Consider the following 22528-nt stretch of genomic DNA (forward strand, 5'->3'; position numbering starts at 1 on the left):
CCGTGGTATCGATCCGATACCGATCCTCACCTTTGTATCGATACTATCGAAATAAATATCGATCCGCCCACCCCTATCCCTGACCTCATACAGCCAATGTTTACATTACAAACGTGTAAAAGGACAGTTATATAATGCGCTGTCAGTTGTGTCTGCCAAAACGTGTGGACATTTCAGCCTACAAGAACTCTATGTGAAATTAGAGGAAACGCGTTGCGATAAGTTTGCCGTATGTATCATTTTGACTTCTTTGTGTAATGCTATATCTCTGTTACAAGAAGCATAACTTTTGTATGATGTAATTATTAAATGTAACGCAGTGCAATACTAAAACCCAGTTCAAACTCTGTGAGTGTACACACTAGCAATATATGATGATTAAGTTGAACCAAAGTTTGCTACAAATTGATTCAGTTGGCGTCTTTAGTGCCAGTTAGTGCCTTTGTGGAACACATTGAAGTTACACAGGCCTAATAATTAGGGACAAACAAAAATACATATTATTTATAATAAATAATGTTTATATATTTTATTTATTTATAATATATTATTTCCGTTATCATTAAAATCATTGTTTCCAGTAATTCAATTTTCCATGATGTAATTTATTGACACAAGACTCACTACTTGAGTAGCTTATAATCAAAGTATGTTTTTACTTTTACATTTTTGGATGCATACATTTATTTTTACTTTTAGTAAAATTGTTGAATACTCTACCCACTCTACCCACCTCTGATCGTATGTGACACCATTAACATATTTATATCATATTTAGTTGCTTTGATGTAAAAACTCACATTTGTTTTGAAAATGTCTTCTGCTTCTCGACTATAACAGCATCATTAGTTCTATGTCATTTGCCCGGTTGGCGACATAATGTAAAAGAGTGGATGTGTTTACACAGGGTTTCCAGCTCATTTGCATTCTGGCCTCTAGACTTTTATGGAAATAAGTATTTAATCTCAAAAGAAAGGTGTAGTTGTACTGGGTGTATTTTAGTTCACCTGTACATAAAGAAAAGGCTAAACACTGAAATAAACACTCCAGCTAACAGAGTGGCTTCAGGCAGGTGAGGGTAAGAAACCTTGAAATATATATAAAAAATAACATACTTTATATTTATTAATAGTATTTGTCTCTAAAGATGCTTCAGTTCTTTATTCAGTATAGGTGTGTTTATCTCCTGGTAATCATTTCTAAATAGGTTTTACATACAGACACTATAGTCCATTCACTTGATCTGTTTGTGTTATCCAACTTGTCATTAGTTACTTGTTCTGTAAGTTTTTGTCTTGATGTTTCATATCTGACTTCTCCACACCTTGTGCTCCACAGTCATGTGTTCAACACTGCAGTTCATCCTGCTGTTCTCAGGTCAGTGTCAGTTTCATCTCCAAAACTCTCTGCTGTGTCATTATTGTGGTGTCCTGCTCATGGGAGGTTTTGATTCTAACAGGACTGTGGGCTTTAGCCATGTGTGTGACTCGCCAGTTTTATGTGGTGGAAGAAAAAAAGAACTGGACTGATGCTCAGAAATACTGCAGAGGAAATTATACTGATCTGGCAACCATTGAGAATCAAGTGGACATGGATACTATACTCACTCTCCTCAGTAACCAGTCAGGAGTCAATTACTGGATAGGACTGAGACAGGACGCTCAAGAAATCAACCATGTAAGCACTTTTGAAGCTTTATAAATATACCAGTGCAAAGCGGATTTGACACTGACCTTTATGCATGTGTTAGATGCTTTTATCCAGAGTGATTTGCAGTTTCAATAAGGTCCAGAGGTAGATAAATGTACTGTGAGGATGGGGTGTCCTGATAATTGTCCTGATAATTCTGGAAAGTTCGGGCTATATTTCTAGTGGCCATTTTGAAACATTTTCAGTCATTTTTCTCCAGACAACATACTAAAAAATTCAGAGTTGCATTAGATGATGAAACCAATACATTTCCTTACTACATTATATGTCCTGAACATTCTGACCAGACAATATTTCTAGTTCCAATTTTGAAATATTTATTTCATTACATGATAAAAAATAATACATATATTTAAAATACAAGATCAGTACTCTTCAAATGTCCACATTAAACCAGACCTTCACTAAAATATTTATGTGACTGCAGGATGTATTTGCTGTGTTTAATGTGAGCTGAGAGTGCAGTGATTATAAACGTGTACTGATCAGATATTACAGTTTTCTCGACTGGTTTGGCTCATTTCTTGAATCAAACATTACATTCTCGAAACTCTAACAACATTTGGCACAACTGTCTTACAGATCAGCACAACAAACGAGCTGACTTACAAAAGCGTATATCTGTCCCAGATAAACCCCTAAAGAGTCAGTGCCACCAAAATAGTAAAGATTGGCATGCAATTGCTTTAGCCCATTTCTCGAAACAGTCTGGACATCCTCAAGCATTTGGTGCTTTTATCAAAATAACCTGGATGGTTCAGCACAACACCATGGTTTGCCTTCAGAAGCCCATATCCTTTCCAAAACAATTCACCCGTGTGTCAAAACTCAATTACCTTCTCGTATGAATAGTCAGTGCTACAAAATGCATTGACCATTTGGCATTGTGTGAGCACTTCAAGTCAAAATGGTTAGATATGTTGTCACTATGGAAAAGGACTAACTAACAGAAAACAGTGGTGTATAAAACTGAAAAAAAGTATTTTACAAAGATTAATCACACATCAAACTAATAATGTCAAGGAAGTTGAACCCATTTTTATTCACACAAAAATTAACTTGCTAACAATACTGTAGTCTAAAAAGGAAATGTAAACATAATTCTGTATATACAATTCTGTATATACAATCAAATTAAAATAGTCCTGTAAATAAAGTGGGGGGTGTGGTTTCACTTCACTAGTCACTGTTCTCACCCTCCCTCACCTGGCCACCATCCTCAACCTCCCTCACTTGGCCACCATCCTCACCCTCCCTCACCTGGCCACCATCCTCACCCTCCCTCACCTGGCCACCGTCCTCACCCTCCCTCACCTGGCCACCATCCTCATCCTCCCTCACCTGGCCACCGTCCTCACTCTCCCTCACCTGGCCACCATCCTCACTCTCCCTCACCTGGCCACCATCCTCACTCTCCCTCACCTGGCCACCATCCTCACCCTCCCTCACCTGACCACCGTCCTCACCCTCCCTCACCTGGCCACCGTCCTCACCCTCCCTCACCTGGCCACCATCCTCACCCTCCCTCACCTGGCCACCGTCCTCACCCTCCCTCACCTGGCCACCATCCTCACCCTCCCTCACCTGGCCACCGTCCTCACCCTCCCTCACTTGGCCACCATCCTCACTCTCCCTCACCTGGCCACCATCCTCACCCTCCCTCACCTGACCACCGTCCTCACCCTCCCTCACCTGACCACCATCCTCACCCTCCCTCACCTGGCCACCGTCCTCACCCTCCCTCACCTGGCCACCATCCTCATCCTCCCTCACCTGACCACCATCCTGACCCTCCCTCACCTGGCCACCATCCTCACCCTCCCTCACCTGGCCACCATCCTGACCCTCCCTCACCTGGCCACCATCCTCACCCTCCCTCACCTGGCCACCGTCCTCACCCTCCCTCACCTGACCACCATCCTCACCCTCCCTCACCTGGCCACCATCCTCATCCTCCCTCACCTGACCACCATCCTGACCCTCCCTCACCTGACCACCATCCTGACCCTCCCTCACCTGGCCACCATCCTCACCCTCCCTCACCTGGCCACCATCCTGACCCTCCCTCACCTGGCCACCATCCTCACCCTCCCTCACCTGGCCACCGTCCTCACCCTCCCTCACCTGACCACCATCCTCACCCTCCCTCACCTGGCCACCATCCTCATCCTCCCTCACCTGACCACCATCCTGACCCTCCCTCACCTGACCACCATCCTGACCCTCCCTCACCTGGCCACCATCCTCACCCTCCCTCACCTGGCCACCATCCTGACCCTCCCTCACCTGGCCACCATCCTCACCCTCCCTTACCTGGCCACCATCCTCACCCTCCCTCACCTGGCCACCATCCTCACCCTCCCTCACCTGGCCACCATCCTCAACCTCCTGGCCATCCACACGCTGCTCTCTGTCTGGCCATAGATTTTCATCCATCTCACAATGTATAATCTCCTTTGCAATGCAGCAAGGGTAGAAATGTCTCAACCACCCCCTACACTGATTCCCTGTAAGGCCTTCACATGCAACATCCATTGCATGGGGCAGGGATCTCTGGTCTTGAGGATGATGGTCATACACTCTCCATCTCCAAGTGGAAAAAAACTCTTCAATGGGCTTGAGGAAAGGAGTGTGAGGGGGGAGGAACTCCATGAGCATTCTATGGCTATGGTGGAAATTCACATAGTCCCATACAATGACGTGGTGTGGTAGGTGAGGTCCTACGAGACCTTTCTCATTTCCAGGGATCAAATCGATGTAAAGGTGATCCAGGAAAAAGAGGAGCTTCTCTGTATTGTATGGGCCAAGACTGGGGATGTGGGTGGCCACACCATTCTCAGAAATGGCAGCACACATAGTCAGATTGCCCCCACGCTGGCCTGGGACATCCACTGTGGCCCGTTGGTCAGTAATGATGGAGGAGACGGTAGACCGAGGCACTTTGGGTTGAACTCGTCGACCTGCCTCTGCCATTGTGAGGTGATGATTTATAACGTGGTCAATGAGCGTCGCCCGAATTTCATCTGGGACAACACAGTGTGATTGTGCTCCTCGGTCTCCCCTGTCCCACCACCACGTACCCTCACTCCTCCTCTTCTTCATCTTCTTCTTCCCCCTGTCCCACCACCACGTACCCTCACTCCTCCTCTTCCTCATCTTCTTCTTCTTCCCCCTGTCCCACCACCACGTACCCTCACTCCTCCTCTTCCTCATCTTCTTCTTCCCCCTGTCCCACCACCACGTACCCTCACTCCTCCTCTTCCTCTTCATCTTCTTCTCCCTGTCCCACCACCACGTACCCTCACTCCTCCTCTTCCTCATCTTCTTCTTCCCCCTGTCCCTCCACCACGTACCCTCACTCCTCCTCTTCCTCATCTTCTTCTTCCCCCTGTCTCACCACCACGTACCCTCACTCCTCCTCTTCCTCATCTTCTTCTTCCCCCTGTCCCACCACCACGTACCCTCACTCCTCCTCTTCCTCATCTTCTTCTTCCCCCTGTCCCACCACCACGTACCCTCACTCCTCCTCTTCCTCATCTTCTTCTTCCTCCTGTCCCACCACCACGTACCCTCACTCCTCCTCTTCCTCATCTTCTTCCCCCTGTCCCACCACCACGTACCCTCACTCCTCCTCTTCCTCATCTTCTTCCCCCTGTCCCACCACCACGTACCCTCACTCCTCCTCTTCCTCATCTTCTTCTTCCTCCTGTCCCACCACCACGTACCCTCACTCCTCCTCTTCCTCATCTTCTTCCCCCTGTCCCACCACCACGTACCCTCACTCCTCCTCTTCCTCATCTTCTTCCCCCTGTCCCACCACCACGTACCCTCACTCCTCCTCTTCCTCATCTTCTTCCCCTGTCCCACCACCACGTACCCTCACTCCTCCTCTTCCTCATCTTCTTCTTCCCCCTGTCCCACCACCACGTACCCTCACTCCTCCTCTTCCTCATCTTCTTCCCCCTGTCCCACCACCACGTACCCTCACTCCTCCTCTTCCTCATCTTCTTCTTCCCCCTGTCCCACCACCACGTACCCTCACTCCTCCTCTTCCTCATCTTCTTCTTCCTCCTGTCCCACCACCACGTACCCTCACTCCTCCTCTTCCTCATCTTCTTCCACCTGTCCCACCACCATGTACCCTCACTCCTCCTCTTCTTCATCTTCTTCTTCCCCCTGTCCCACCACCACGTACCCTCACTCCTCCTCTTCCTCATCTTCTTCTTCCCCCTGTCCCTCCACCACGTACCCTCACTCCTCCTCTTCCTCATCTTCTTCTTCCCCCTGTCCCTCCACCACGTACCCTCACTCCTCCTCTTCCTCATCTTCTTCTTCCCCCTGTCCCACCACCACGTACCCTCACTCCTCCTCTTCCTCATCTTCTTCTTCCTCCTGTCCCACCACCACGTACCCTCACTCCTCCTCTTCCTCATCTTCTTCCCCCTGTCCCACCACCACGTACCCTCACTCCTCCTCTTCCTCATCTTCTTCTTCCCCCTGTCTCACCACCACGTACCCTCACTCCTCCTCTTCCTCATCTTCTTCTTCCCCCTGTCCCACCACCACGTACCCTCACTCCTCCTCTTCCTCATCTTCTTCTTCCTCCTGTCCCTCCACCACGTACCCTCACTCCTCCTCTTCCTCATCTTCTTCTTCCTCCTGTCCCACCACCACGTACCCTCACTCCTCCTCTTCCTCATCTTCTTCTTCCTCCTGTCCCACCACCACGTACCCTCAATCCTCCTCTTCCTCATCTTCTTCTTCCTCCTGTCCCACCACCATGTACCCTCACTCCTCCTCTTCCTCATCTTCTTCTTCCTCCTGTCCCACCACCATGTACCCTCACTCCTCCTCTTCCTCATCTTCTTCCCCCTGTCCCACCACCACGTACCCTCACTCCTCCTCTTCCTCATCTTCTTCTTCCCCCTGTCCCACCACCACGTACCCTCACTCCTCCTCTTCCTCATCTTCTTCTTCCACCTGTCCCACCACCACGTACCCTCACTCCTCCTCTTCCTCATCTTCTTCTTCCCCCTGTCCCACCACCACGTACCCTCACTCCTCCTCTTCCTCATCTTCTTCTTCCTCGAGCAGGAAGTTGCCTTCTTGCTTGTGTTGGGCTAGTTACCTCCATGTTCAGAAAGTGTATTGGTCCTAGTCAAGCTCTCTATGTACAGGCCTACATGATTGATAGCATTCACAAGCATGGACAGCACCTGTCAAGTATCTATCTGATTGGTTATCTGAGATGTGTGAACCTCCTCCTTCATTAGTGAGGTTCTAGTTTCAGATGTTCAATTATAGTCATGAATTTACCAAATGTATCAAGAGGTTGGTATGTGGTATTTGTGGTATAATGCTATATAATATATATGGTATAATGCTGACTACTTTTTGACAATTGAACAGATTGTTGTGCATGCAATGGAAATGAAATATGTATCACATATTTTAGAGAGAACAGCCATTTGACTGGAAATCAGCTAATCAGTTTAGATCACCATGATCAAATTACTAGGAAATTGTCCAAAATGTAGGCTACTTGTACTAAATCATTTGCAAAGATACACTGGGATATTTGAGACATGTACTAAGACATTTGCAATTTGACTAAACCAATGAGAAATGCTATTCTGTTGTGAACAATTGCCAAAGGGTGTCCAGACTTGTCCATGTTGTTTTGAGAATATCATTTTGGTTTCAAGAAATGAGCCAAAACAATCGAGAAAAACTGTAATGTGTCCATACAGACCTGGATCTGGTCAGATGGGAGTAACTCCACATACATGGACTGGGGCCCTCAGGAGCCAAACAACCCTTGGATAAGTGGGCAGCCAAAAGACCCTGAGAATGATTACTGTGTGGAGTTATACCAGAACACATCATACAAATGGAATGATGCAGCCTGCAAATTCACAGGTCCATTTGTCTGCTATAAAAGTGAGTAATGCAAAATGATTATATGTTTTACATACAGATCCAATATATTCACTTTTGAAGAAGTTTAATTCAATTTAAACAATTTCACCCCAAATGTAGTTGATCGGCCATGATAGGTTTAGACGTCATGGTTCTGAGGCTAATGTAGCAAGTAAAACAACTTTATCTGACCAGGCATCTTTTCTATAAATACCTCCTCAAATCTTCACAGACATTCAGACCCAAAGGACAAAGATCAGAAACTTTTATTTGAAAAGCTTGAGTTGTTTGACATAATGATTAAATATTTATTCTTTCCCCGCTGTAGAGATCCCACTGATTCTGGTTCAACAGGAGATGACGTGGAGAGAAGCTCTGAGCTACTGCAGACAGAATCATGTGGACCTGGTCTCTGTTCTCAATAATGAAACTCAGGGCTGGGTGGAGACAGTCAGTAAAAATGCCTCCACCACTAATGTGTGGCTGGGTCTGCGTCACACCTGCACCATAGGCTTCTGGTTCTGGGTGGGTGGAGAATTTATTTGCTACCAGAACTGGGCCCCGGGGAACGGGACAGGGGAGTCAGACTGCAGTAATGGAGAGAGATCAGGAGCACTGCAGTCTGGAAGTAAACAGTGGATCAGCCTGCCAGAGACCCAGAAACTCAACTTCATCTGCACCGTCTAGTACATGTTTGAGGTGTCTGAATATTTATGATAATATTAGAATATAGTTTAGTACCTACACATATTCACAATAAAATAAAATGAATATAATTGTTACTTTTTAGACAACTGGAAGATGCTGTGGTAATGTTGACCCCTAAAGGTCAAGCACATTGTGTATAATAATAAACAGATTCATCTTTTATCATGTCTGGTTTTGTTTCACATATTTGGTAAGAGAAGCAATTTTCAAAATCATAATGGCGACTTTTATATTGTTATATGTTTTCATACCTTATTGGCTTAGAGTAGTCAGATAAACATTATACTTTCTGCATCAACTGTTAAATATATACTGCACGTTTCTGAAATGGCTGCACTTATGAACTTCAATACATATGCATATACATACAAAGTTTTATATCTCACACACACACACACACACACACACACACACACACACACACACACACACACACACACAGCTTCGAAGTTCATAACTTCACGCGTCGGTCTCCTTTAACATTAGTAACGTGGGCTGTGACGCGTATTACCACATCCGGGTTACAATTCGGTTGCGGGTCGTAGCCGCTACAGAAAAACAAGCCGCAGACAGCTGCTCTCTAAGATCTAAACGGCTGGATAATTTCTCAAAAACATACATATATGTACATATAAATATATAAATAAATAAAATAAAGTCGGTCTACATTTGGCGAACATCCATAATGAGGTGCATGGTGGCGGGCTGCAGCAGCGCGTCTGCCCGTCTGCACCCCCTCCCCGTGGGCAGCGGCGCCCTGTGTCGCTCCTGGCTCCGCTCCGTCCGGTACCCCCACACGGACCTCGGCGGTGTTGGACGGGAACCGCCCGCCGTGTGCGGCGATCACTTTGTAGCGGCTGACTACAGGGGCAAACGTCTGAAATGCGGCGCGGTGCCCTCCGTGTTTCCGTGGACGGTGTCAGCCCAGGTGGGTGTGACGGGTGTCACAACATCTGTGGTTCTGGGTGATTAAAGCGGGCTGTGTTGACTAGACACTTTATTAGAAACTCCATTTAACGTGTTGTGTGATGTTAATAAATGTAGCATCAGTTAATGTGGCACTTTGGTGTTAAACCCTGGTCTGAGAGGGTCAGAGTCAAGTTGCAATGTTTAGTTGTGTTCTGCACTCGGTCCCTCCTGCACTAGACTTTGACACCTCTGTAATAAAGTGATCAGTCAGTCTAGATAAAACTAGATCCGTTTAACAAAACGTCTGGATCAGAAACACTCCTGAAAACTTGTGAAACGCGCATAACTTTCGCCAGGGTCAGTGCTCCATTGAAAATGGTCCACCATCCAAATCAAAAGCTCAGTGGTCCTGATGTGACCCTAGACTGATCATTGTTGAGCAGAGTAGAGGTTGGCTAAGCAGCCATGTCTCAGAGACAATGTTGTTCTAGTTGGACACCCATAACATGCACCCATGAGATGTAATATTGGTAGGTGGCGCTAATGAGAGGTCGGGTGAGGGTGTGTTTTCTGTGCTTCAGCAGTGCTACGACTGACTTCAAACTTGTTGGCATTTATTTAGGCAGACTATGGCTTGGGGAACTTGACTAATCGCCAGTTTATCTTAAGTGGTCTGTCGTAAATCTGAATTTTTGTAGTATCTAACATAATTCTTGATTTAAAGGAGAAGCGTGAAAAAGAAGATGTTCCAGTCACTACCTGTTCCCGAATGGATGAGGGACCAAATCAGCAAGGTGAGAGTAGGAGAACCAATCCGAACCAGTCTGAACTAGTCTAAACTAGTCTGAACTAGTCGGAACCAATCTGAACCAGTCTGAACTAGTCTAAACTAGTCTGAACTAGTCGGAACCAATCTGAACCAATCCGAACCAGTCTGAACTAGTCTAAACTAGTCTGAACTAGTCGGAACCAATCTGAACCAATCCGAACCAGTCTGAACTAGTCTAAACTAGTCTGAACTAGTCGGAACCAATCTGAACCAATCCGAACCAGTCTGAACTAGTCTAAACTAGTCTGAACTAGTCTAAACTAGTCTGAACCAGTTTGAACTAGTCTAAACCAGTCTGAACTAGTCTGAACCAATCTGAACACCGGTGCTTCCCCAGATCTGTGGAGGCAGTGCAGGGTTTAGTCTTTGCAATCCTAAGGCACAAGCTCCACCCAATTAGGCCCTATCTCTGAGTAGTCCTGAACAGAGCCTGACCGAACTGCTGATTCACAAATTAAGTTGTGCTCGGATTAAACTAAAGTGAAACTAAATTTTGTTACTGTAAACAACTAAGTTCTGTTCATTATGCAGATGGACTGAAATTAAATTCTCCTTCACAGATGTCATCAGCCAGACATCTCAAGGACACGGCATACTGAAGTAAGCCATGAAACCTGGATTTTAAACTTCAGCCATACTGCTTTGTCCATTAGTGTTCACAGAAAATCTGGGGTGGGTTTCCCGAAACGTTCGTAGCGCCAAGTACTTCGTAACCTCGTATGAAACGTACGAGGTTAAGAAGTACTTAGCGCTACGAACGTTTCGGGAAACCCACCCCTGATCTGTAAGTGACCGGATAGCTAAATACTTGTTTTGGTCAGGCCAGCTACATTGTGTGGACAGCTTTTATTGTGCTAATCCACCAGTATTTCGAGAAAATAATGCCTGTTGCTTTTCCCCCTTCATTCCAGGAGCAGCGAGGTGTTGGTGAGCGTGCAGTGTTTGCTGGAGCTCTTTAAGTGTTGCTCCGTGTGTCTGCTTGAGTGCCACATCACTGTTGAAGGACACGAGAAGCAGTTCTCAGTCACCCAGGACTGTCAGAGCTGCGGTCACCACAGAGTGTGGAGGAGTCACCCCGCCCCTGATGAAGAGCTCGTGGAGACCCTCCGTGAAGAAGACAAGGAGTGTGGGCAGATCTTCCTCCAACCAGCTGAGGATGAGGATGCTACCTCACATCTGGTCGAACACACACTGGAGTTGGAGGACGACAATAGTGAGGTGTGTACTTACAGTATTAACACTGAGTCTAACACAGGGTACTTACACTGATATATTGTGTTGAATATGAACACTTCCTGGGAAAGAGATGTATTAGCATATTAATCATATTTTAATGGTTACTTAAGAACATTTGGTAAACAACATTTGGTAACTATAGCCACACTGCTTTGTTAGTTTTTCCCCTCAAGGTTAGAGGAATAGGTTAGCATTGAAATAGCAGCACTAGAAAGGAAAGAGTTCATTTTACATGCCATAAGTTCTCAGGAAGTAAAAGGCGTAAGGATCACTACTTGTTTTAGTAAAATGACTAGAAGGAATAAACCATAGTGAGATTTATTTTCAAGTAAACGTGTTAAACCATACCGAAAATGTTTAGCACAAACTGATATTTTTAGTTACAGAAAGTACATGGGCAAGGGCTCTTGGTATAGGGAACTGGTCTTGTGAAAGGAGGGTCGTGGGTTCGATTCCCAGACCTGAGGCCATGACTGAGGGGCCCTTGAGCAAGGCACCTAACCCCAACTGCTCCCCGGGCGTCGGGCTAGGGCTGCCCACCACTCTGGGCATGTGTGATCCACAGCCCCCTAGTAATCACTAGTGTGTGTTCTAACTGCACAGATGGGTTAAAAGTGGAGGACAAATTTCGATTGCGGTGTAAAAATCACAATTGACAAAATACGGCACATTTTCATTTTTTACATGGAGTGTTGTCAACTGTAGGCATGTGTGAACTGTTAAAAGTACCTAATGGTAGACGTTGTGTCACTTGTAGAGTACGGTGGTGGTACCTCGTCTGAAGTCCAAAGAGATGTCGATGGAAACGAAACAGACCATCGTGAGCCTGAGAAGCCAAAATAAGTCGATCAGAGAAATAGCTCAGGCGTTAGGCTTGTCCAAGTCCACAGTGGCGTACATCGTTAAGAAGAACGCTAGCACCGGTGACGTGAGCAACCGAAAACGATGTGGCAGACCGAGGAAGACCACCGCTGAGGACGACCAGATAATCCTCTCCATCATGACGAAGAACCCCCGAACGCCAGTTCAGCAGATCCGGAACACGCTCAGGGAGGTGGGCCGGGACGTTTCTATAGCTACCATACGTAGAAAGCTGCACACGCTCAACCACACGATAGAGACTACGTTCCTCCACAACTTGAAGGCAGCCAAGTAGCTTTTCGCTCCGCTTCTCCTGGTTGGAGTTTAGCGATTTAATTTCGGCACTTCTGCATTTAAAGGACGTCGCTGCATGAGAACCTGCCCCCGGAGGCAAGGCGTGATGAACTTCTAGCCTATAGGACTTTTTGAAAGATGGTGTGGAGCTTTGTGGAGAACATGAACACGGTGACTGTCGTCTTACAAAACAGGAGCAGTTATGCTGGAAAAGGTTCTCAAAGTTACGGGTTGCTGAGGCAGCTTAAGAGGTGATGAAACCCCCACCTGCTGCTACTGACAGTTGGACTATGTACTAGATTTACTCTACGCGTCAGGACTTCCTGCATGGAAACGACAAATCAGAGCTGCAAATTACCCACCGTGACTTTCAGGTCATCTCGGGTACTCTGCTAGTATTAGAGGTTTATGAGTAAATGAACTAGTACAATTCTGATTCGCTGCTGCACTTTAGAAACGCACTAAGCCTGAAGTGGCCGTGGGAGGAGCCTATTGGCTGTGTTGGTGATTGGACGTCCAGCCAGACACATTCATATGGGACTTTTTGTTTAAATCTTTAGATGGTGTTTGTAAGGGCATGTTTAAAGGACTGGGTATGCAGCACAATGCTCTGTGTGATATGCACTAACCGTTTGAAAATATTTTGTTAACTGTTCTAATTCATGTTTAATTAATGTCAGATTCAGCAGATACTGTTGTCTTGCTATTGCGTTGTACATTTCATTTACAGAATAGTTGTCTTAAAGGAAAATATATTTTTGTATGATGTTACTAATGAACAGTAACAAGCTGAATATGCACATGTATGTTCTGAGTTCAGGACACTAGCAGATCGTATTGTTACTTCTGACCTGCACAAACTACATGTCAGTTCCAGTCAAATCCATTTATATTCAGCATGACACACAAGATGAAGTTCAGATAACGATCTGAAAATGGGCCCTTTACCATGTACAAAATGCTCAGTGCACATATTCATAAATTTAGTTTTGTTAAACATTTTCCAACATAATAAACCCATGAGCCAAAATGAATCAAGTGGTTTTATTAATCAATTATTCATAATCTTCCAAAAACCCTGTGTGCGATCCTTCATACTTGACACCCTGCCATAGTGGTGTAGGACTTCCTGGGCATGCCAATTAAGCATCAGAAAATCTCAGTATATTTCTCTTAGCAGGAACTATGCATATACAGAATCAGTCTGGGGTCTGAATCTTCTTCTGACATTGGAGTGCATGCGGTTTTACATGGTGTGCTCAAGCAGGTTTGGGAAATATCACTGTTCTGGTGGTAGTAACCACGACGTCTGGGTAAAACCACCAGTAAAATATGTGGAATCGGTGCATCACTTGTCCCAGACGGATCCTCTACATTACAGGGAAAAGGAGAGAAACAAATCTACACTGGTGCTGGTGACCCGGTCGGAGCCTGACGACACCCCCCGCCTGAACCGAGGGGCGTTCACATCACCGTTCTTCAGTCGTGCCATCAGCCTGTCTATTCACATCAGCTCCAAGTGTTGTCGGAGCAGGCGGTTCTTCAAGCTGACATTGTGGCAGAAACATTCTCCACACTGCTCACACATGAAGGGCTTCTCCTCCATGTGGAGGTGCAGGTGGGGGTTGAGGTTCTCCGTTTGGCTGAAGGAACGGTCACACTGCTGGTGCGTGAAGGGCTTCTGAGTAGGTGACATTGTGCCTCATGAGATAGTCGTCACTACTATTAACACGAGCGTCAGAAACATGGGTCTCTGTAAGACTCCAGGTGGCTGTTTTGCTTGTGAACGTTCTCGAACCTCTCCGGACAGTCAGAGTATTTGTACAGTTGCTCAGCGTCCAGGTGTTCAGTGTCCAGGTGGAGTTTACTGAGGTGTCTATTTAGTCCAACCTCAGTAAGGAACCTCTTTCCGCACTCAGGACAGATGACATGTTTGCTCTTGTGCTCGCACCAGTGACCCTTCCTCCCACGGGACTCGGCATCTGCTGAAACAACCTCGCCACATTTCTGGCACAGAATACAGAGCGGTTTGGTTCCGTGCTCCTTCTCCACATGTCTCCGAAAGCTGGCGAAGTCCTGGAAGCAGACAGCCAGCCCGTGGAAACCACGTGCGTCTCCGTCACGTCCTTTCCCACACCGGGCACAGCCGAACACCTTGGAGTGACGCTGCGCTGAGCAGGAGAGCGTGGCATCAGCCTCGCAGTCCCTGCACCACACCGACAGAGTCCCCTCAGCGTCCCGCAACCGCGTGCCAGAATGCTCCTCGTACACGGAGACATCAGAGTCCACGTCCACCTGGTCCAGCTGAGCCTCCTGCTCTCCTACACAGTCCAGCAGTGGGGACAGGGTTGTAGTTTTCTCCTCCTTGTCCTGTTCGCTCATTTCCTCTTCAGACGTCGACAGGTGCGTCCAGTCCTTCTCCGACAACGCCTGCCCGTACTTCTGCTCGGTGCCCTCAGTATCAGACAACGCAATCTGAAGCTCGACCTGCAGAACCCAGAGTGTCTGATTAGACATGTGGGGTCGTGGGAACATGCACATTCACCCAGCAGCTGTTTACAACAGATAACAGTCTGCTGTGAGTTAAACAAGGCTTTAAAGGACCATTCTACAAAAAAGGTGAACTTTAGACAAATATCTCCAGGTCCCATGTCATGAGAAAATGCAACAGCAGTGCTCATCAGATCTCAGCCAGATCTCAAACTCCTGCTACGAGTTTCCCCCGCTCGCCACACCACAACTCGTACATGTCCCACCTCAGAGTAAGAGGTCTCCACACACTCCACGTCGTCTTCATGTGGGGTCTCTTCATCAGGGGTGGGGTGACTTCTCCACACTCTGTGGTGACCGCAGCTCTGACAGTCCTGGGTGACTGAGAACTGCCTCTCGTGTCCTTCAACAGTGAAGCGGCACTCAAGCAGACACACGGAGCAACACTTAAAGAGCTCCAGCAAACACTGCACGCTCACCAACACCTCGCTGCTCCTGGAACGAAGGACAAGGAACAGCTTCATCATGCCACATTTTAGACTTCACAACAGCAAAACCATTTCTAGTACACCGACTACAGTGTAATGAGAGGTACTGTAACAATACAATACTACTAGTGTCAGTCCCATGTCTAACTAGGGAAAATGGATCATAATACCAAGTGAGTGCCTTACTTAAAAATGCCAGTGATATGGTAGGACTCAAGGCTCTTTCCAGCTGTGGGAAAAAATGTATCTAAGTTCAAGCCAAAGACATTTATCCACTGCTGAAATCACCATATTAAGGGTCATATGATTATCCATAAAGCCTGACTAAACAGAAGTAAAATGCAGCTTTGCCCACCTGACAGGTTTGCATAATGCACCATCAGTTAACATAGGAGATACAACGAGCATTGTGATTCACAGCTATTTAAATACAAATTGAAAATAAAATTAGTAACTGAAATCTTCACAGAAACCACTGAATTCTGAAGAGGAGTTAACCAAAGATGTTCAGAAGCAGTCTTGTGTATCGGATGATTCTCATTTTGACCAGGGGAACTTAAAGGTTTAGTGTGTGAATAAAGACAGCCCAGTGTGTTTGTATCTGCAACACTTTTTCATTCAAATTGTCCAAAATCAATCAACATCCACTATGGCTGGTTTATTAGTGCCATCTAAAACAGCCTTGTTCCCCCTCTGGGCGTGACAGCAGCTAGAAGCCCCTCCCGACACTGTCCAGTAGGTCATGTATTTAGACGACCACCTTCACACCAACACTGAACCTGCAGTTTGTCTGGATCATCTGACTTCCTGCATGATTCTCACCCTTCTATCTGTTCTAATGGTAATTCTACCATTTCTATCCACAGGCTTGCGAATATCTATTTACGTCCTTACGTTGTGTGTGGAAAAACTCAACTGAACGGGTGATGCCAAGTAACGTTCTTTGTAAAGTAGTATATTGTTGTGTGGGGAGGGGGCGGGGCTACCCAGTTGACTGGCAGCTCAGGGTCAATGGCTGCAGTACAGTGTGCATTATTTTGGTCTGAAACAGTAACCAGAACCCTTAACAGTCAATTTTCCTGTACGCATGTTTACATCCCTTACCTGTACACCACACCTGATCTTCCATTTCTGAAAATGACAATGGAGCAGCTGTGTTTCCTTTTTCTGGAAACACCTGCAAAATAAAGAAATGCATTAGGCAACGTATGCCGTATTTAATGCAAATCACACAATTTCAAATTAGCCAAATGTGTCAGGCAGTACGGTGAAAGTTTATGATATTTACCTCCTTCCACAGTCTTTCACCAGTCTTCATCTCCTGAACGACAGAACTGTGAGATGAGTGTGAACGCTGCAGGTGGAGGAGTGTCTGCACGGGGAGGCCTGGTTCATCTTTCACACCATAACCCTGAATCTGAGGAGCAGGACATGAGTCACTCAGTCAAACACTCCTTCAGAGAGACCTATGTAACCCATGCAACACAGGATAAATACGCACACATGCACATCACATGCACATGAACTGTGTCACTGTGTTCAACTAAAATCTTATGGGACAAACATTTAGTCTCTTATTCAAAATTAAGTGATAATCCATGCAAAAGAATATTCTTTAAAAAGTTACCAAACCTTTAATGTCTGTAATGTGTTAATGCACAAACAGGACCCTTTTTCAAAGGCAAAATGATAAGATTACCATTCACCTATTCAGACAATCATTTACAGACAGCGGCTACGAAACTCTCTCTGCATGACAGACCTCGGTAGTTAGCAAAGCTGTTTCTTCTACTAAAGAGCAGACCGATGGTGACATTTTACGATGCAAACAACCTTTCAGCTTTTGTACCACTGTCCCTATCACTTAAAAAAAACAAACTAGCCATGTCTTCATTGCATATCCATAAATACGATTATTTTTATTAGATGGCTGATGACAGCTGTAAGCTAAACGACCCACAGACATGCACGGCGACCTGGTCACTGTCCCCAGCCCCGTGGGGCCTCGTCTCTGCTGGCTGCAGGCTGCTTCTCCCCAGATGCTCCAGCTTGCTTCGTCCTGCAGAGCGTGCAGGACCCGCGTGCATAGCGTGCGCGTGGCCCAGGTGCAGGGTCGGCGCCCAGTCCGGGTCCGCGTGCATCATCTCGTACGCAGGCTGACCTGCAATGACATTAGTGTTAGTTAGTGTTAGTGTTGTTGTCGCTGCATAACACAATACGACACCGTCATAACAAAGGTGCATGGACACGTTTCTGCAGCTCTGCCTGGATGTGGTTAATGTGGCTAAACCAAAACAAAAGCATGGATATGTCGACGTTATCTGGCGCTACTGTGAACCACACACGTCTCTCTCTTACCTCTGTGGAAATGCCGGGAGCAGACGTACATGAAGGGTGAGATCTTGGCGAAGGTGATGTCGCTGCGCCTCACCGCCTCCACCCAGGCCATGCGGCGCCGCCTGGTCATCTCCGCCACCTGCTGCCCGTGGCTCTTTTTCCACGTGGGGAACTTGAAGAACCGGGCGCCGTGCTCCAGCTTCCTCCCTTTGGCATCGTGGGACTTGTTGTTGCAGCCGCTCACGCAGCAGGACCGCACCATCTCGCCAAGGAAAAGAGACGAACGAAACGAAAACAGTGCAAGACTGACCACAGAATACCTCCTAAATGGCGGCGAACCCAGAATGCACCTCGGTTTACGTCATCGTCAAAGATCGATGTATTTCACGTACAAAATGATTCTTAACTAGCTGAATTAGCTTTGTTCCAGTTTCTTTGGTTGAACATATAACAGAGGGCACAGCAGTTTTATTTAACGGACGGAATCGTGATAAACACGCTTTGCGTTTTCTCATTGGTCTTAATTTGTCGTGGTCAGTTGAGTCGTTGCTACAGACCCCACAGTACTGTATGGCGGTAATTATGTTGCAAAACCTGAGCTGCAAGAACCTGATCTGAGTACAAAATCTAAGTGTACTTTGTGTTTTGATGTGAGAACTTGTAGAATTAAAAATCTGAACGTGAATGTTTAAAATTATCTCGCAGAAAATTTACATGAATTAATTTTTTGGATGTGCGATCACAAATTCAAGCTCACAACGTCTAAAGGGTGCTCACATACATTATGGAGGCCCATTTACGCAACCTAAAATAATAAAAATAAACAGAGATGTAGAGTAACGAAGTAGAACTACTTCACTACTGTACTTAAGTACAAAAATTTTGTATCTGTACTTTACTGGAGTATTTTTTTTTTCTACTTCCACTTCACTACATATTTTCCTTTAGCTTAATACTTTTACTTTTATTATTTTTTACGTGCTGTATAGTTACTTGTTATAATTATAAACATGTTAACTAGGTATCAAACCCATATTATCATTAGATGGCGCTGTCACCGGGTCAAGCGATCAGGCTGTCTCATGAGAAAACCGTATTCTCCGGTCGCGTCCCGCCTTTGCTGCCTGCCTTTACTGAACACTTGAGCTTCATAAGCCTTAGTCTGATTCAAGATGGAAGAGCCAGCAGCAACACCTCCTTCACCACTTTCAGCACCTTCCACACCTCCAACATGGAGTGATCGGGGCGGTGAGGGTGAAGAAGGAGACCACCCCTGGCCCTACCTAGAGACAATGATTTCATTTTCCGGAGTGAAAGAAAATTCCTATATGATGAAGTGCCTACTCCTAAAGAGTGTGAACTATTGGCCTTCAAAAATTCACCTCGAACTTGAAGAAAATTATAAAGGTAAATTAAATATATAACGCACAGAAGACACACCAGCTTGAGCTATCAGTAAGCGCTTCAGGTTAGCTATCTTAGCTAGCTAATTAACTAACCAAATTATGTTCACGACATGCTGCTGTATTCACTTTAGCTGGCAATCATAAAGGCTATGTCACGCTGAATTGTGTTTTTAGCAACAGTTGCTACTTGTTTTTACAAACAGAACACTTGTATTTGTGGTCTTTGATAGCTTTGATTTGTAAGTGATATATAAATAATTTGATAAACAAAACACAATACTTGTACTTTTTATTTTCAGTACTTGAGCAGTGTATTTTAAACTACTTGCAATACTTAAGTACAAAAAATGCTGAATACTTATGTACTTCAACTTAAGTATAATTTTTAAAGAACACCAACTTCTACTCAAGTCACTTTTTTGATAGAGTACTTGTACTTTTACACTGGGTCTCTAATACTTTATACGTGTCTGAAAATAACTAATCCAGCGCGTATTTTTTCTCATCATAAATTGCTATCTCGTTATTTCGAAATACTAAGTAATTTTTTCTAGTTACTAAGTCGATATTTTGAGATACTAAGTTGATATTTTTAGATACCAACAAGTCACATCTGAATCCCCTCGTGCGCACGCTACACAGATAGATTTCTGTCTATGCATAAATAAGGGCTAATTTTTATCCATCAAAGTAAACGGCGCAGCATTATGTATAACCAAACAAAGACACACTGATTCTTGGGTGTTAAATGTTTTTAATAAAATGTAATTACCAAAGATCGGTTGTTATCGTAGCACTCAGAGTGATTGAATGCCTTTCAGTCATGCTAAGAATCACAAAAACATTTTACATATGCTTTTATCTAGTTAGGACAAAACTAGAGTGCTCAGTGAACTAAGTTATCATATCATAATCATAGTACCAAAAATATACTCGCCTAATGATCTCAGGATTCCAGTGTCTGGTTAACATCTCATGTATTTTGGTGACTGATGTGTAGGTTAAACCATATAAAGCAAAGTCTCTGAATTCAACAGATGGTATTTTAATGAGGGGTGTGTGAAGGTGCATGAGTTGTTCCTTTAGCTTCTGTCAGAAGTGTAATGAGCTTCACGTACAAGGTGATGTTTTATGAACTGGAGGACTAGCTACGACACAATGTGGAGCCAAAATAACTCAGAACTGTAAGACAATAATGCTAACACACATTATGCACGTGGTATTGAACATTTAAAGAAAGGATCACATGAATGTCACATCTTTATGAAATACTTATGGAAAGGAATAAAATATAAGATTTTCCATTACAAGAGTGATGTGTTGTACATGGTTCTGTATGCATATATAGCATTGAAAAGGTTCTTATACAAACTTGACATAAGAACCCTTATTGTGTATAAAGTAAAAATGTTACATTCAGATTCATTAGGGCAAGAAACAGTGACTGCACTAGAGGCATACTGGTAATGAGTTGTTAGCGTGGTCTGCAGGTACTGTCGCAGATTTATTTAACTGGTTTTCTTTTTCACAGTGTTTTTGGCAGGGTCATGAACTCTGCTGTAGTTGACTGGATTATAGTAAGGCACTATGATGGCCTTAATATTATCCAGATGAGGTCATTCCTTTTCAATATAGCCTCTTAGTGTGAATCTACTGCTGTTCACCCTAGAGATGACCTTTAGGACATTATGCAAGACTTAAATTCTTTACAACGCACACTCAGTGGAACAAACTGCCGGATGGCCTTGAGGACCTATGGGACTCTTTTGGAACAAGAATGTTGAATAATAAGTACTTGTCATCTCTGTTATTGTCCTCAGTATTATTGTCTGCTGCTTAAACTGCTTAAATGATGTCCTTTGTAATGCCCCATTTGCAGAGCAATAAGAGGCCTCTGGAGCAGTCCTCTGATTGGCCTCTGGATCTTGACCTCTGGAGCAGTCCTCTGATTGGCCTCTGGATCAGTCCTCTGATTGGTGTCTGGAGCAGTCCTCTGATTGGCCTCTGGAGCAGTCCTCTGCTCCAGGAGCAGACAATGTTATTTTATTTTATTTTATTATTATTTTTTCATATTTTTGTCAATTGTAATTTTTACACCGCAATCAAAATTTGTCCTCCGCTTTTAACCCATCTGTGCAGTTTGAACACACACACAAACACACTACTGATTACTAGGGGGCTGTGGATCACACGTGCCCAGAGCGGTGGGCAGCCCTAGCCCGGCGCCCGGGGAGCAGTTGGGGTTAGGTGCCTTGCTCAAGGGCACCTCAGTCATGGCCTCAGGTCTGGGAATTGAACCCACGACCCTCCGGTCACAAGACCAATTCCCAATTCCCTACCACCAGGCCATGACTGTCCTCGTTATTAATAGTTGCTGCTTTGATGATGTCCTGTTTAGTCTTTGCTTGTAGGAAGTTTGTCTAACATCTGTGTAATGTAGCCTAGCATGGTATGCTGAATGGAAGTTTTACCATCTACATAAATGTCTGGGTATATTTTTTGCATGTCCAGGATTCCTTCATAACAATTGTGCAGGTTGACTAAGCATACTGGATGATAAAAGAGGAAAACAGGTGGTGCCCTGCCTGAGAGAGATAACTCCTGCTTATAAATGGTTAGGCTTCTTGTAATCTGGTCCACTGCTCCTCTACAGTGAATGCAAACCAGGACAGATTCTCAGGGACCAGTGTAAAAGTTTAAAAATCATTGTAACATTTGTACAGTGGGAACTATATGTGCTTCTATTTGTGGCGGCTTCTATAAGTGTTTAAAAAATGTATTCTGCAATTAAGTAATATACTAAAAAGGCACTAGAAGTTTATATATTGTATTTTCTCTCTGTCTCTGTCCTCTGACTAGGCTAGCTTCTGTGCCACGTTAGCTGTCGGGATAGTGGCCTGCACACCTCACTTCCTCTTTACACTGATGCTTCTAGCTGCCTTTTCGGAGAAAGTGTGAGTAGGTGACAAGGGTTTACACTGTTTAGTGAAGGTTTGTTCACAGGAAGTGCAATAATGGACCGTCTAGCTACAGCACCCGAATTACGACAAGGTGTTCAGTACTGCAGCCTGCGACGATTCTATGTAAAGAATTGAAAAACTTTGCGCTATGCGCATAAACATAATAACAGGGTGTGAGTTTCTGATTGGCTAATACAATCACCAATAGCTTTTGCATCCTCTTGCTACATTATGCTTGTATAAAATAAGCCAACATGACATATAACATCCAGGCAAAATTGCATAAATAAAAAGCTAAATAATAAAAAGGAAAATAGGAATCACTAAGGTCTATTTATAAGATCAAGCTCAAAAGTTTGATTTTCCTCTTTTTGTTCTCTA

The 22528-nt window shown here is 44.9% G+C and overlaps 3 protein-coding genes across 4 annotated transcripts; 2 read left to right on the plus strand and 1 right to left on the minus strand.

Moving 5' to 3' along the window:
- Positions 1-977: 977 nt before the first annotated feature.
- Positions 978-8475, plus strand: LOC143474724 (macrophage mannose receptor 1-like). 2 transcript variants are annotated; one of them, XM_076972281.1, is made up of 5 exons: positions 978-1078; positions 1339-1377; positions 1460-1677; positions 7461-7650; positions 7958-8475. In XM_076972281.1, exons 2-5 carry the CDS (start codon positions 1341-1343, stop codon positions 8314-8316), a joined length of 804 nt encoding a protein of 267 aa, XP_076828396.1. In that variant the 5' UTR covers positions 978-1078; positions 1339-1340; the 3' UTR covers positions 8317-8475. The 2 variants fall into 2 exon arrangements, with proteins under 2 accessions (XP_076828396.1, XP_076828397.1); XM_076972282.1 differs by having other exon boundaries at positions 1008-1072.
- Positions 8476-8888: 413 nt separating this feature from the next.
- On the plus strand, positions 8889-13500 carry LOC143474981 (uncharacterized). The gene is made up of 5 exons (XM_076972673.1): positions 8889-9265; positions 9971-10040; positions 10636-10675; positions 10987-11293; positions 12069-13500. Exons 1-5 carry the CDS (start codon positions 9023-9025, stop codon positions 12465-12467), a joined length of 1059 nt encoding a protein of 352 aa, XP_076828788.1. The 5' UTR covers positions 8889-9022; the 3' UTR covers positions 12468-13500.
- On the minus strand, positions 13486-18408 carry LOC143474980 (uncharacterized). The gene is made up of 7 exons (XM_076972672.1): positions 17803-18408; positions 17421-17605; positions 16733-16861; positions 16549-16621; positions 15631-15673; positions 15223-15451; positions 13486-14953 (listed from the first exon to the last, which is right to left on the minus strand). Exons 1-7 carry the CDS (start codon positions 18041-18043, stop codon positions 14204-14206), a joined length of 1650 nt encoding a protein of 549 aa, XP_076828787.1. The 5' UTR covers positions 18044-18408; the 3' UTR covers positions 13486-14203.
- Positions 18409-22528: the final 4120 nt, after the last annotated feature.

This window comes from Brachyhypopomus gauderio, chromosome 14 (assembly GCF_052324685.1).
Source record: "Brachyhypopomus gauderio isolate BG-103 chromosome 14, BGAUD_0.2, whole genome shotgun sequence".
Classification (NCBI taxonomy): domain Eukaryota; kingdom Metazoa; phylum Chordata; class Actinopteri; order Gymnotiformes; family Hypopomidae; genus Brachyhypopomus; species Brachyhypopomus gauderio.

Coding starts and splice junctions, on each gene's coding strand:
- LOC143474724 (XM_076972281.1), top strand. CDS start 1,341: ATGTGTTCAACACTGCAGTTCATCCTGCTGTTCTCAG. Junction 1,678..7,460: donor ACGCTCAAGAAATCAACCAT/GTAAGCACTTTT, acceptor GTGTCCATACAG/ACCTGGATCTGGTCAGATGG. Junction 7,651..7,957: donor TCCATTTGTCTGCTATAAAA/GTGAGTAATGCA, acceptor TCCCCGCTGTAG/AGATCCCACTGATTCTGGTT.
- LOC143474981 (XM_076972673.1), top strand. CDS start 9,023: ATGAGGTGCATGGTGGCGGGCTGCAGCAGCGCGTCTGCCCGTCTGCAC. Junction 10,041..10,635: donor TGAGGGACCAAATCAGCAAG/GTGAGAGTAGGA, acceptor TCTCCTTCACAG/ATGTCATCAGCCAGACATCT. Junction 11,294..12,068: donor TGGAGGACGACAATAGTGAG/GTGTGTACTTAC, acceptor TGTCACTTGTAG/AGTACGGTGGTGGTACCTCG.
- LOC143474980 (XM_076972672.1), bottom strand. CDS start 18,043: ATGGTGCGGTCCTGCTGCGTGAGCGGCTGCAACAACAAGTCCCACGAT. Junction 17,606..17,802: donor CTCCCGGCATTTCCACAGAG/GTAAGAGAGAGA, acceptor ATGTCATTGCAG/GTCAGCCTGCGTACGAGATG. Junction 16,622..16,732: donor GTGAAAGACTGTGGAAGGAG/GTAAATATCATA, acceptor TTTATTTTGCAG/GTGTTTCCAGAAAAAGGAAA.